The following is a 15,307-nucleotide window of genomic DNA, read 5'->3' as shown; positions in this document are numbered from 1 at the left end:
ATAACAGCAGAGAAAACCATGTCAGAATTTGTTGCCACTGAACTGACTCACAGCACATTTAAGTTACAGTCACATAAAGAGGAAAGGAAAACTACTTCTACTAAAGAAATACTAATGACCATTTTTACGTTGATTTGCATTTTTAAAGGTATCACATTTGTTAAAACAAAACTGCAACAGGTATTCAAAGTCCCTTTTTTTCCCTCTCAAGAAAAACTTTAATCTCATGTTCAAGTCAATCTGATTCTTTTTGTCTTCAATCAAACAAAAGACAACAGAGAGCAGCAGTCCAAGAAAACAAACAGAAAACCCCACTTATAACTTAAATCATGGAATCATTTCAAAAGGACAGTAAAGTTGCAGCTGTACTATCAAAAATAAGCAGCACTTATCTGGCTGTATGAGCAAACTATCACTGCCTCTACAGACCAACTGGTTGTTGCTGATGAACCAGTATGGCTTGGAAGGAGGGAACAAAAAAAAAAATAAATCTCAGACTCAATGTTGACAGAGAATTTCTGAAAAATTTTTGTGGTCAAGACAATACCAAACCTCAAAATGCAATCCTGTAGACAAGATATTCTTCCTGTGGTGCTATACACGTGCAAAACAGACTGATAAGGAGTTCTTTAAACAAAGGCATCATAGAATCATATAGATGATGGGTGACAGACCAAAATGCAGTAATAATCAAAATAATCCAATAGTCCACGTAAAAACAGTGTTGTATGGTTGGCATTAATTCAAGAAAATAAAAATAAGAAAGCTGCATGAGCAACAAGTTAGAGTACCTGATCACTTACTGGGATTGTCTTGTTCCATCCATGCCAACAGCAGGTCCTTGTCAATGTAATTTCAGCTCTTTCTGAAAGGTGATCAGGACTGTTCCTCAAACAGTGCAAAATCCTACGAAATACAGTCACTGCCCGTGACTTAGGTAAATGCTACATTGGTGAAACCAAAAGGGTTTTAAATGTTTACTCAGTCACTGATTATAAGCTGAAACCTTACTACATATAGCTGTTCTAGTTGAGCAGAACTGGATGGTTGGAATAAAACGTCAAATGTCTGAGAGTGGGTCACTTTAATAGCAGATTATAATTATCTATGGATATTATAATCCCCAAAGAAATAATATTGTGCTTATAAATTCCTTTAGAAGAGTAAATAAAAGACAGTTAAACCACACCAGTGATAAAAAGCATATTTCTCCACATAGTGCCAATTCCTTTTTTTGTCACTTCACAGAATTTATTGCATACTCATATTTTTTTCATTAAAAGTTATGGTTGGTATATTGGCCAGCTGAAAAAAACAACTTAAACCATTCCACACAGGCATAGTTCTTACTGCACAATGGATAAATTATGAACACTTCCAGAGACACCATTCCTAAAAAAAAAATATTCAGACACAAACTTCTTGAACAGTATTTCAACTTTAATGGAATCAGAACAGTAACCCATCAGAACAATTCTATACATCTCTATAAACACTTTGGAGCATGACTAAGTACCTATTACTTCCTATATACAATCACCTGAAACAATACACTGTAAATATGCCTTAACTAAGAAAATACAAACATGCTTTTGCAAGATTATTTAGCTCTTTTTGAGCGTAGCTGTCGCTTGATGATTAGCTGATCGCTTTCCTTCTCTTTTTTTCTATAAAGACCTGAAAAAGATGATATTTCAAGAGTTACTCAGCATTTCTTCAGTGACAAATGACATGTACTTCTAGACCCATGTAACCAACAACATGTTTTTTCCCAGAAGCTGTTTTCAGAACGAATTTTGCCTATTATCTTCTAGTCAGAGGTCTCCAGAACAGAGACACCATTTTAGTGCATCATAATAAGCAAAAAATACTGGGAACATATGAAATCCCTTTTTTTGCTGAAACAAATATCAAAGTCCAAAGAAAACAGTGATCTGAAAGCAGCTCTCACTTCTTATCTCTAATACTCATTTTGTGAAACAAGAAGCGTTCAGAAAACATATTTTTAGCTTAAATTTCTTTAGCTTTCTGACTTTCCCAGGATTCAGTCTTTAACTTTTTCTTCCACTTCCAAGCTCCTTAGCTTCTTTTGCCCTGCCTTCCTGTCATTTCCTTCAGCCTCCTGTGGACAGCATTTTGGTTACTGCTGCATCTATTCATACAGTTTACAGAAAAGTCAACAGAATAACTCAGTATGGGCAAATGCTCACCAGAGCGAATGAAAAAGGACTGAACAGAATGAAGAGATGTACTTCTAACAGCCAGAGCACGCTCAGCACTTTAGTTACTGACAAAACCATAAAGCTGGATTTCAGAAACAGTCCATCAAGCCCTGGCCTATAAGACTCTCTATAGGCTGGTTTAGACAGGGCAACGCAATTTAAGCACACGCAGAAGACTACTGAAACTGTGCTTTGAAAAGCATGGGTGTATCCAAATCCTAAAGTAACCCTAATAGCAGCTGGGCAGAAAAGGAATCGGAAATTACCTCAGATGCTCACTTGCCCTGCAAAGTTAATCGTACATGCAGACCTTTCTCTTCAGTGTTTCAATCATGCTATTCCAAATCTATGGATTCCTTAATGGTCTCTATTTCTGTTATCCCTTCATGCTACTCTTAAATGAACACCAACTACTGGAAAAACAAATTAAGACTCAACTGCTGTACTAGAGGAAAAAGTAACACTCCACATACCACAGCTAAGGTATCTAAGACTCCAAATGTGAAGATATCGCCATGACTGCTATATAGGTGATACAACAAGTCAGCAGTCACACACAGAGAAGATAAGCGAGAAAACAGAGAAAATTAAAGTAACACATCAGGAAGAAAAGACCAAAAGAAATAAGTCAGTACTTTCAAACCTCTTCTGCAACTTGACTCAATCAGGTTTGTTCTGTCCCCCCAATAGCTTATTTTAAGCCCAGATTACAGAAATAGATTACAGCGGACAGAACACTAACCCGTAATCACTTACCGAAGAATCAGGGATATCTAGAGGGCAAGAACTGTCCGTTGAACACAGCTTTCTCTTAGATCGTTTTGGCTTGAGCTCCTTTCCTTTGACATTTTCTGGTTCTGCAGACTTGGGAGAGCTTATTGTTGCCATCAGCTTCTTTGCTACAAGAAAAAATTTATTGTAAATCAATGTCTTATTGGTTTTATGAGCCTCAAAATTAATGAATAAAGGTTTAATGAATAAAGGTTTATTAAAATCAGTTTAAAAATGAAACAGATGTAGTCTGAAATTTAAACATAAAAATTCAGACGTGGTATGTATTTGACTACCACAGTCTTCTATATCCTGAAACAGTTTTCTATAGCTTCAAATGCAAAAGCTTAAAGGACACATTTAAATAGCACCAAAAAAATCAATTGGGATTCAGATTTCACTGGATGTTAAATACAACAGGAATTGAAAACCAGGCTTAACTTCTTTGTACTGACAGAAGCACAAGGTTGAGTCAATTTTCTCTATGTACTTGTATAGTTTTATCAAACTAGTACCAGCTCTATGAAGAGATGAGTGTGTGCATCTTATGAGCTAGAAGGAAAGAAGAGATCCCAATCAATACTAAGTTATGCAAAGGAGGGAAAAAATACAGGACATGGTAATAAAGGTTACAAATTAGACCTCATTTGCTCAAATAAAGTATTTCCAGGGTGAAATTTTGATTACTCTGAATTTGGCTTCCATTGATAATGACATGTTGTCCTCATGGAACCACTCTGACAAATGTGAAAAATGTTAGAAATCCCACTATCTTAACTGTGCATCGTGAATAATGACTAACCTTGTTTTAACCAGCCAAATAGTAGTGTCTTTTAGAATTTAACACTGGTGATTCTTTGTGCCCTCTGCTAATTTTAATCTTTTTTTTTAAAAAAAACCCAGTAACTCAGAAATCATGTCTTACTGTAGGAAAGAATAAAAATATATTCTTCAATGGAAGGTCCTAGCAGTTAATTTTCCCAAGGCTATACTTAAACTTGAAATCCATTAACTGCTTCAGAGCTAGTTTATTGAACTCTTCCACATATTTTCTGGAGATACTGGCTTTCAGATTCTGTAGAACTAATCTTCCTCTCCTACATACATACTTCAAAAAACATTAATACAATTTCCACAGAAACAAAACAGGAAGTGGGGGGGAGATTGCTTATAGAACAAGGTCAGATCTGGGTTTGAATTCAACTCTTGATTTTTTTAGATCAACAGGTCAAGTTTCTGAAATTGCCTTTAACTGTTTTACTGTAAGCAAGAACAAAGTAACTCAGACATTTTGAGCTTATCATTGCTTTTATGATAAATTTATATGCACATAGTCCACACTGCATCCTTTCGCTCTACCTGGCTTACCTTTCACACTTAACCTAAACTTTAGAACCATGTGGTCCTTGTAATCCAGTCGGCCTCTTCTACTCTGCAAGATTCAGCAGAGCAGGCCCCAGCTCAGACTCCATTGTTTCATAAATGAAAGAACAACTGGATGCAGCAGACGTGGCCTTTAACAGCACATACATTAACAGATTACAGTAGAAAAAAGCTATTCTACAATACCCAGATAACATGGAATAAGCCTTATTTATTCTGTACAAACCTTTAGAGTGAAAAATAACAGGAGAACTTTGGAAAAAATCTCCAATTTTTTGTAGTGTTCCATCTTTCTTTTTAGCTGACTTTTTACGTGAAGTAGATTCTTGCTTTAAGGGGTATTCTTTTCTTTTCTTCTGTGTAGAAGACATCTGTACAGAAATACACAGTCATTGTTTAAGTCAAAAAGTTGACTTATCTTCAAGTTTAATTCCATTTTGTTTGGCTTCAATGTTATTTTCAAGCTGACATTTTGAGCTTTGCTACCGAAACCTCTGCTCATTAATGATACTGCCGCAGCAAGCAATGTAGACAACCTTATTTTATACCCAAAAGAAAAAAAATTGTCAGTTTCACAGAATACATCTAAGGGCATGAGTAATATAGGAAACAAATAGTTTCTTTTAAAAAAGTAGATTCAAAGTTTTAGAGTATTTCATTAGACTAGCTGTTCTAGTTATAAAACAGAAGAAAACTGATGGTGAAAATAAATCTTCTGTCCACCCTTTGAGCCTGCCCAGGTTACTACTAAGGCCTAAAATCATATTTTTATAGTTGTCATGCATATAGATGACACAAACCTTAGTTTTACTTCAAAAGGAATTGCCTATAACATGACATATGCTAAGAGTATGCTCAAACTAGTCTTCATAACTACTCAGCATGCAACATCCTTCCCTGGGAATCCCTGTACGCTGCAGCCAGTACACGTTCTGGGCAAATACAGACTGACTCTCCTTGGTTAGCTTAGAAAGTTTAGTAGGAAGACAACGTACGTGTTTAAGAATCCTATTAAAATACATAGATAAGGATTAAGATACTGCTGCATAAGAATGTTTGCTCCTTTCACAAGTCCACCTTTACAGAAAAGGTGGACTTATGAAAGGAGAAACTAACTTCAAAATTGAACAAAACCAAACTATTTTCTTGTTGCTTGTAGAAGGTGAATTAGTCATAGCAGGTTTTGCATTTTCTTGTTCTCACTTTTCACAAAATCCTAAGAAAATAAACATGACAAATTTTAACTAGGATTCTTCCGGAAAGAATAATGATTACCTATATTACAGAAGCAGCCACTATTTAAATGCTATGACTAACAGTAGGGAGGCATTGACTACTGCTGGATAGAGGTAACTATTCAAACGTGAAATAAACACTAAACAAACTTGTGGAAGGGAACTAGAAATGCCTGTAGTCAAACCATTCTGACATTTACTATTTTCTTCTCTCTGTTATTTCCTATACTTTTGACTTTAAGAGATTTGACAAGCCAACACCCAAATTGAAATTAATAAATCTAAGTGTAAATTTGGATTTATGGTGACAAGTATATAAAAAACAGGTTGGTAGCACAGTGCCATTGTTAAGCTGTCTTTTAATGACATCTTCTATCTTGTGAAGTGGTGCTGAGAGATTTCAGATAACCGACAGCCATACCAACTGATAACAGCATCAGAAAATGGAAAGAGGATTTTGTTCTTTAATTAGAAGGGAGCCTCTGAAAAAGATTTGGTTTTGTTTGTTTCTAAAACACCAGGGAGTTTGTTTCATTTTTAAAAAAATTTGACATGAGCAGTATGTGGTTATTTTAGCACTACAGGTTTCCCCTCAGTTTTAGTTTTCACAATGCTTTTCAGTTTTAGGAAATTTAAAAAAACAAACTGTGTCTTCAGTAGACTTGTAACAGTTAAAGTTACTGAATCATTTTATAATCTGTTTGGCATATGTAACATGAAGATAAATATTTAAATATTTAAATATGGGTACAGAAGGCCCCATATGCAGACCGGACCCGCTTCATAGGGAAGTCTGCTGCCTCCCTGGGGGCCGCGTCAATGACCTCAAGGCAAAACTCCCCACTCTAGTGAGACCCAAGGACTACTACCCTCTCCTGGTTTTTCAGGTAGGTAGTGACGACATTACTAGGAGAAGTCCTAAAGCAATGAAGAGAGATTTCAGGTCCTTGGGGAAAGTGATTAAGGGGTCGGGGGCACAAATTGTGTTCTCCTCCATCCCTTCAGTTGGAGGGATGGATGAAGAAGAACACAGGAGAACTCAACAGATGAGCTTGTGGCTCCAAGACTGGTGTTACAGTCAGGGCTTTGGATTTTTCAATCATGGGTTGGTATACAGGGCACCAGACCTTTTGGCATTAGATGGAATGCACCTGTCCCAGAGGGGGAAGAGGATCATGGGACAGGAGTTAGCTGGGCTCATTGACAGAGCTTTAAACTAGATTTGAAGGGGGAAGGGGGAAAACATCAGCCCATCTGAAGTACATGTATACCAATGCACACAGTATGGGTAACAAACAGGAGGAGCTTGAAGCCATGATGAAACAGGAAAATTATGATGTTGTGGCTATTACAGAAACATGGTGGGATGTCTCCCATGACTGGAGTGCGCCTGTTGATGGCTACAAGCTCTTTAGAAGGGACAGACAAGGAAGGAGAGGTGGTGGGGTGGCGCTGTATGTTAGGGACTGTTATGATTGCCTTGAGCACAAGTGTAGCGAAGACAGGGTAGAGTGTCTTTGCGTTAGAATCAGGGGGAAGGCCAACAGGGCAGATGTTGTAGTAGGAGTCTACTAGAGGCCACCCACCCAGGACAGAGAGGTGGATGAAATATTCTATAAGTATTTAGAAGAAATCTCATGATCGCTTGCCCTTGTTCTTGTGGGAGACTTCAACTTCCCAGACATCTGCTGGAAGTACAGTACAGCAGAGCGAGACCAGTCCCGGAGATTCCTGGAATGTGTGGGAGACAACTTCCTGACGCAACTGGTGAGAGAACCAACCAGAGAAGGTGCCCTGCTGGATCTCCTCTTTGTGAACAGAGAAGGACTGGTGGACAATGTGGCAGCTGGAGGCCGACTAGGGCACAGTGATCATGAAATAATAGAGTTCTCTATTCTTAGAGAGGCCAGGAGAGGGCTAAGCAGAACTGACATCCTGGACTTCAAAAGGGCTGACTTTGTATTGATTAGGCACCTGCTTGAAAGGATCCCTTGGGAGACAATCCTGAACAGTATAGGGGTCCAGGAAGGCTGGGCACTCTTTAAGAAGGAAGTGTTAATGGCTCAGGAACAGGCAGTCCCCAGGTGCTGTAAGAGAAGCCAGCGACAGAGAAGACCAACCTGGCTGAACAGGGAGCTTTGGCTGCAACTCAGGGAGAAAAGGAAAGTTTACAGCCTTTGGATGAAGGGACTAGCCACTCACAGTGATTACAAAGACACAGTGAGGCTATGCAGGGCAGAAATCAGGAGGTCTAAAGCCCAGCTGGAAATTACCCTGGCTTCAGCAATCAAGGATAACAAGAAATGTTTCTATAAGTATGTCAACAGCAAAAGAAAGACCAGGGAGAGTCTCCATCCCCTGCTGGATGCGGGGGGAAACATGGTAACAAGTGATGAGGAGAAGGCTGAGGTCCTTAATGCCTTCTTTGCCTCAGTCTTTAATAACAAGACTAGTTGGACTGAGGGAATCCAGCCTCCTCAGCCAGAGGACAGAGACTGGGAGAACGACCCCCCTGCAATCCAGGAGACAGTCAGTGACCTACTGCATCACATAGACACACACAAGTCTATGGGACCTGATGGGATACACCCGAGGGTGCTGAAGGAGCTGGCTGGGGTGCTCGCCAAGCCACTTTCCATCATTATCAGCAGTCCTGGCTGACCGGGGAGGTCCCGACAGATTGGAAACTGGCCAATGTGACGCCCATCTATAAGAAGAGTCGGAAGGATGATCCAGGAAATTACAGGCCTGTCAGCTTGACTTCAGTGCCCGGGAAGCTGATGGAGCACCTCATCCAGAGTACCATCACACAACACATGCAGGACAACCAGATGATCAGGCCCAGTCAGCATGGATTTATGAAAGGCAGGTCCTGCTTGACAAACCTGATCTCCTTCTATGACAGGGTTGACCTGCTTATTGGATGAGGGAAAGGCTGTGGATGTAGTTTACCTCGACTTGAGTAGGGTCTTTGACACCGTTTCCCACAGCATTCTCCTGGCGAAATTGGCTGCTCGAGGCTTGGATGGTCGCACACGCTTTGCTGGGTAAAAAACTGGCTGGATGGCCAGGCCCAAAGAGTTGTGGTGCATGGAGTTAAATCCACTTGGTGGCTGGTCACGAGTGGTGTCCCCCAGGGCTCGGTTTTGGGGCCACTACTGTTTAAGATCTTTATTGATGATCTAGACGAGGGGATCGAGTGCACCCTCAGTAAGTCTGCAGATGACACCAAGTTGGTGGGAGTGTTGATCTGCTCGAGGGTAGGGAGGCTCTGCAGAGAGATCTGGACAGGCTGGAGCGATGGGCTAAGGCCAACTGTATGAGCTTCAATAAGGCCAAATGCCGGGTGCTGCACTTGGGTCACAACAACCCCCAGCAACGCTACAGGCTTGGGGAGGAGTGGCTGGAGAGCTGCCAGTCAGAGAGGGACCTGGGGGTGTTGATTGACAGCCGGATAAACATGAGCCAGCAGTGTGCCCAGGTGGCCAAGAAGGCCAATGGTATCCTGGCTTGTATCAGAAATAGCGTGGCCAGCAGGGCCAGGGAAGTGATCTTGCCCCTGTACTTGGCACTGGTAAGGCCGCACCTCGATTACTGTGTTCAGTTTTGGGCCCCTCACTACAAAAAGGACATTGAATTATTCGAGTATGTCCAGAGAAGGGCAACGAAGCTGGTGAAGGGTCTGGAGCACATGTCGTACGAGAAGCGGCTGAGGGAACTGGGGTTGTTTAGTTTGGAGAAGAGGAGGCTGAGGGGAGACCTCATCGCCCTCTACAACTACCTGAAAGGAGGGTGCAGAGAGCTGGGGATGAGTCTCTTTAACCAAGTAATAAGTGATAGGACAAGAGGTAATGGCCTCAAGTTGCACCAGGGAAGGTTTAGACTGGATATTAGGAAGTATTTCTTTCCAGAACGGGTTGTTGGGCGTTGGAATGGGCTGCCCAGGGAAGTGGTGGAGTCCCCATCCCTGGAGGTGTTTAAGAGTAGGGTCGACATAGCGCTGGGGGATACGGTGTAGTTGGAAACTGCCAGTGCTAGGTTAACGGTTGGACTAGATGATCTTCAAGGTCCTTTCCAACCTAGATGATTCTGTGATTTAAGAGTAACATTCAGGTGAATAAAACAGCAATAAGATACTTCTAAAATTAGTTCCATGTTATTGAAAAATTACTTAGCTAAATGTTATCCCATCAGGATATGAACATCTACGCTATGAAAGGATTTATAAATGGATTGGTAAAACAGTCTTCTCAAAACATGGATAACTATGTTAGATGAAATATATTCATCTGTAGATAAGGTTCAGTACTTTTCCAGTGCCTTCAGAAGGATGGTTATTTTTACACTTACTTTTCCAGCAGCCTAAGAGAATACTCCTCTCAAAGAAAATTGGTTCAAGACATAGGAAGTTTAAATCAAATCTGGACATTATTCCAGAATGAAGCGTTCAATTCCAGATGAATTAACTTACACAACTTTTAACAGTTACTTTTGCAATCCAAGTTTAACAAAATTAGTTTATTGAAGTACTGTTGAACACTAATCACTGAAGTGACCGTTTCTCTTAACTATTTTACTAAGAGATTAAAAAAACATCACTTGAGAACACTTGAATGAGAATGCTAGAAAACCATCAGACACTTCACTCTCCAGCTGAGACAAACTCAGAGTGATCACTTGCCACTTATGCAAATGACCCACAGGTCATCTCCCTATACTCACCTGTCAGCTTCAGAAGTCCTTAGAAGTACAGAGATTCATAAGCCCCACAAGTAGGATTACAAGTAAGTACCACCACAATGAGGTATTAGGGTTTCATAGTCTTTGTGTCTTAGAAATAGCTCTGTTCATGCTAATGTTGATAAAAGTCAGAGGAAAGAAATGTGCGGTTCAAGTAGGAGCAGTGAAGATTTTTACCACCCTGAACTGCTGTGAAGCCTTAGTCTCGCACATAAACACCACAGCACACTAAGAACGCTGGCACATATAACCTAGCACAACTGAAGGAATTAAAGAGGAATTAAGTTCTACAGAAAACAGGGAGGTTCAGGTGCTCGTGCAATTAGTTCTGTATATTCCCTTTAAATACAAAAAGATCAAAGAAAACACAGACTGGACAAAAAGTCAAAGGAAGTGGTCTTGAAACTCTGAAATGCAATGATTAAGCCCAGAGGCTTAACTTTTAATTGCCTATTAGAAGAGGTTATAGTTGATACCAATGATTGCTTAAACCAAAAGAAGCAGTTCTATTGAACTGGTCTCTAATCCTGCAGATCACAGCTACAGACAGAAGCAAATAGTAAGAGCAAGGAGAGAGAAATGTAAAAGGTGAAGAGGAAGTACATATCAGGGACAAGCGTCCAGAGTCTGGATAAATTGAAATCTATGACTTTATTCAACATAGGCCAGAGATCCACACCTTGGCAGGAGGTGGGGGGTGGGGGGGAAAGAGGTTTAAATATTCTCTGTATATATCCTTAGGATCTCAGTGAGAATCAAAAGGATAGGATTTTAACAAATGATCAGAGTAATAAATTGAAAGACTACACAACACATTTTGTCAGTTGGTCTAGGTCATACCTCATCCCTCTCTTCACTTGTCCTTTTCTTTCTTGGCTTGAGCACTTTAACTGTAGCTGGTAAGGTGCTGCCCTGGTGTTTCACCTCCATCTTATCGGGTTCCAGAGGTGTGAACTGAATTTCCATCTCTGGTTTTGGGAACCGACTAGTATTTCCACTTTCTGTGGACACTTCTGAAGAGTCAAGGACAATTTCTGAATGCTCCTGCAAATACATGGAAATTTTAAGAACACAAGTTTTAAAATAACTGAGTTAAAAAACCCATAATACACATCTTTCCCCAATGGATTGCAAAGTAAGCATTCCATTTCCCAGCTTTCACTTTCAGAACACTTCTAATTGAAGGAATCTACTTCAACCATAGCAGAGTTTAACCCTTACTTTCTAAAACTTTTTTGTTACATTTTAAAAAGTTAACGTTTCTATCTACAGTGACAGAACTTGAACTCAGCCTGATACTTTGTTTCCAAGTCATTTTGCTCAAGGGCAGAGACAGTCACAGTTTTCACAAGTAGCAGTAGTAGAATGGACATGACTTTCATCTTAACTCTGCTGCTCCTTAGGAGCTAGGCAGTGATAGCAGCTTTTGAGAGAAAAGTATAACCTTTCTCTAGCCTATCTTTAAGGAATTTTCCCTTCCCCTTCTACACCAGAGAAGTTGTGTAAGTAACAAGGTCCAACTAGCAAGCTACAAGCCAAATTCAACCTATGAGAGGCTTCTACATCACTACCTGTTCTCTGGAGGAAGAGCAGGCATTAAGGCAGCCCGCAGCCCACAAGCTGAAAACCTTGTCTTGTACCTGCTTACAGCCAAACTGCAAGAACTGCACAGTGAGGGTGGGATGGAAAAATCAGTTTGACAATTCTTCTTCCTCAGCAGCACTTACCTTCCACCATCCACCCAACCTGTTTTTCTTAGCAAAACCAGCAAGTGAGAGCTGTGGTCCTCCCAGCTCCTGCATCTCTGTGGCAGCAGTTCAGCTGCTGGCTAGCATACAGGAATGGATTCAGCAGCTGTTTGAATGAAACCTGAAAGACAGGCTGCTGGGGTGGTTGGTGCTTAGAAACTGCAGGTGGCTGCTACTACTGCTGCTGGTGGGGTCCCAAACAGAGCAGCTGCTGTGGCTTCTCGAAGGGCACTCTCCTCCTCTCAAAAAGGAAAGTGATCAAAGCTCATGGAAAGCCCAGAGATAGTCACATTCTGCAACAGGCTCTGCTGGGATTCTGAGTAAGAATACAAGCACCACTGCATTCCCAAGAATGGAGTCGGCTAATAGAAACATTTTTCTTTATAACTGCTATTTCATGAGAGTTAGCCATCAAAAAGTTACACAGGAATGGCTAGTGTCATTAGCTAACACAGCTACACACAAGAATCCTGTAGTGGAAGAAAGCAAATCCAATTTGCCCTGCTACTGCTCATCCATTTAAAAGGGTTTATATATTTGTTTCAAGTGACTTATCTAATAATCAGCCACTTCATAAGCATTGGTGAGAGGTAGGATTTCAAGAGCATGCAGCTGAAGTCAGATATAGCTATTCACATGATTATGTTATACATCTTTTATTTCTACCAAAAGCCACTAAAATGAGGTGATCTGATCGCCAAGAAAGGTATTTGCAGAATAAAACTTTAGAATTATTCAGACAACAGGATACATTTTCTTCCCTATTCTGCATTTAGCAAAACCCATACAACTGCATAAAATTTTTAAATTTCAGTTTTGTACCAACCTCACTTAATGAAGAGGCACTGCCAGGACACTGAGATAATGAATAATTCCCTTTAACTGCGTCATATCTAACTGAAATACTTGACAAAGTATAGGATTAGTCCTGCTTTGTTTTTCTATAAACTGTAAATATTTAGAACGAGAAGAGATTATGCTAAACTGTAAACCTCAAAATATTTTGATTTTTCTAAAGCTACAATATAAAAGCTCAAGTGCAGACAGCTAATGAACACCTGGGCTGAGAGACAACACAAGTTTAAGGCAGTAACCTCTACTCACGATGCCATCATGAGATGTGCCCTGCTGGGTCTCACCAACAGTCCGTCTAGTTCAATATTCTGCCCCAAGAGTGGCAAAGGGAGATGCTATTTAAGGATAAGATAGTGATCCTGGTCACCTTGTCATCTGTCCTCTCCATACTCTCCCAGCATTCTTAGCTGTGCATTACAATTGTCAGAGTCTACACCACTGTCTAACCCTCAGAGTATCCATTTAAAAATATATTGATGGATTTCTACTACAAAATTTTTCTAATCCCTGCTGACAGTAACTGTTTCCACCACCTCCAGAAAATTACTAGCTGCTTCATATAGGAATATGTTATTTTAGCTGTCTTAAAATTATTTCCTATTAGTTTCACGAAGTGCTGCCCAGTTCTTGCAGGATTTTAACAAGGACAGTTCTGCCTTCTGTTTACCCACCGCAACCATGATTTTGTAAACCTCAGCCCCACAACCCTCTGGTGGCCTTAACCTCTCCTAATCACAGTGCCAGCTTCTTAGCCTCTCCTCACAAGGCAGGAGACACACATCGTCTTGATCACCTTAGATTTTCTTCTTTATCTCCACTATATCTTTCCTGAGAATTATTTGACTTCCCCCCAAAACTCTACCCCATTCACTTCACACCATAACAGTTTATCACATGATAATCCTGGTAGTAGCCTCTCCTTATTCATAACATCAAGTACTGTGGCTACTGGCTTGAGGTAAATACTTCAGCACCAACTGTTCACAACAATTCTTCTCTGTAACTAATTTTATAGCAAAAATAACTAACTTTATGGTGCTCTCTTAGCTGCCATTACAAAGCTGTATAAAGCAATAACCATTCTGAGAGCTCCTCTCTACTCCCTCATACATCACAAGCTTTATCTATACGGCACCAGCTGAATTGATGAAGTAGCAAGAAACTGGCCAGTCTTATTTGGCAGTAGACAGGAGAGAGATGAAGAGATGCATTTCATCATTCAGTCCAGTTCTGCCACAAGAGGAGAATCGCATCTTCTAGCAGCCAGGGGAGGGTCTGCTAGGAAATCCATGTTCAGCTCTCTTCATTACTAGTTAGCAATGGAGTCACGGAGCATTAATTCAGTTTGGGAGGAAAACTACCTCACTGAATACTGCTCACGTAGCACACAGGGATTTGGTCAGAATCAGAAGGCTCAGTACAGGTGCAAGCCTTTCAATTTTTGTTCAGGAAATATGCAAAGTCGATCTTTTCTTTGTGTAAACTTCAAATATTGTTTTGTTTTTAAGTAAGATGCAAGATACCGTTCTGTTCTTGTGAACCCCATACGGGCTGGCAGCTCTAATTACAGAACCATCTCTACTACCACACTATAGGTGGTATCAGGAAAGTTGTCTGAGCTGAAATCCCCTTAGCACTGACATAACCAAACAGAGGTGACATCACAAATATTATGTCTTCAAATCTCTAGAATCTGGATTAGTTAACTAGTTTTTCCCTCAGGTACAGAAGTTTTATAGTGTATAGAGAGGTGGTATTCTCTTAACTAAAGTACTTCTTTTTCTGAGAGGGAACTTGAAAGAGGGAGAGAGAAGAATAAACAAGAACTCAGAATTAATGATATAGTTAAAGTACGAAGAACTACAGAAAGTAACTTTTGGGAGATTCCCCACATTGCTGAAATATATACTGAGAAAACAACAAAACAAAGATGTTACTAACAACATATCATTAGTACATACTTTCTATAAATATAACAAACATACCTCTTTGTTTACAGACTGATCTATTTTATCTTGTCCTTCAGGTAAAGGTACTTCTGCCAAAGACTGAAGACTTTTATGGTTAACGCCTTGTTTCAATTCCTTTATAAAGTCATCTTTCTCAGCCAGCTGTTTTCTTAGTTCTTCTGTATCAGTTCCCTCATCCTAATAAACATAGCAAAAATTGCCACAAATTGCAGGATTGGCAAAAGAAATTAACATGTGCATGAGCATCATTACAATTACTCAGTAGCACCAGTTTTAGAATTGCAGGCTCAAACAGCCAGCTGTCCAACAAAAAGCCAACAACTTCATGTATGAGTGGCCTCTACTTAAAGCCAAGAAAGGTCATACAACAGCCTGGGAAGATG

The 15,307-nt window shown here is 40.2% G+C and overlaps 2 protein-coding genes across 2 annotated transcripts in view; both read right to left on the bottom strand.

Moving 5' to 3' along the window:
* Nucleotides 1-1,419: 1,419 nt before the first annotated feature.
* On the bottom strand, nt 1,420-15,097 carry LOC141938837 (kinesin-like protein KIF20B). The gene is made up of 5 exons (XM_074857851.1): nt 14,940-15,097; nt 11,192-11,395; nt 4,603-4,747; nt 2,979-3,121; nt 1,420-1,677 (listed from the first exon to the last, which is right to left on the bottom strand). The coding sequence occupies exons 2-5, from the start codon at nt 11,315-11,317 to the stop codon at nt 1,639-1,641; spliced, it is 453 nt and encodes a 150-aa protein (XP_074713952.1). The 5' UTR covers nt 11,318-11,395; nt 14,940-15,097; the 3' UTR covers nt 1,420-1,638.
* Nucleotides 14,975-15,307, bottom strand: part of LOC141938836 (kinesin-like protein KIF20B) — a 24,553-nt gene continuing 24,220 nt past the window's right edge. The window contains exon 25 of the mRNA XM_074857850.1: nt 14,975-15,101. The gene's annotated coding sequence lies outside the window, so the exon portion shown is untranslated. The remainder of the gene's footprint in view (nt 15,102-15,307) is intronic.

The sequence above is a fragment of the Strix uralensis genome, unplaced genomic scaffold (assembly GCF_047716275.1).
Source record: "Strix uralensis isolate ZFMK-TIS-50842 unplaced genomic scaffold, bStrUra1 scaffold_345, whole genome shotgun sequence".
In the NCBI taxonomy this organism is placed as follows: domain Eukaryota; kingdom Metazoa; phylum Chordata; class Aves; order Strigiformes; family Strigidae; genus Strix; species Strix uralensis.
Note: the sequence above shows the minus strand (reverse complement) of the source record. Positions and strands in the feature narration are given on the sequence as shown.

Bases quoted from the DNA above. Each gene is read 5' to 3' on its own strand.
- LOC141938837 (XM_074857851.1), bottom strand. From the start codon at position 11,317: ATGGAAATTCAGTTCACACCTCTGGAACCCGATAAGATGGAGGTGAAA. The intron at 4,748-11,191 runs GTATGACCTAGA...ATTTCTGTACAG, and splicing joins CAAGTGAAGAGAGGGATGAG to ATGTCTTCTACACAGAAGAA. The intron at 3,122-4,602 runs GTTTGTACAGAA...TTTTTCTTGTAG, and splicing joins TGTTATTTTTCACTCTAAAG to CAAAGAAGCTGATGGCAACA.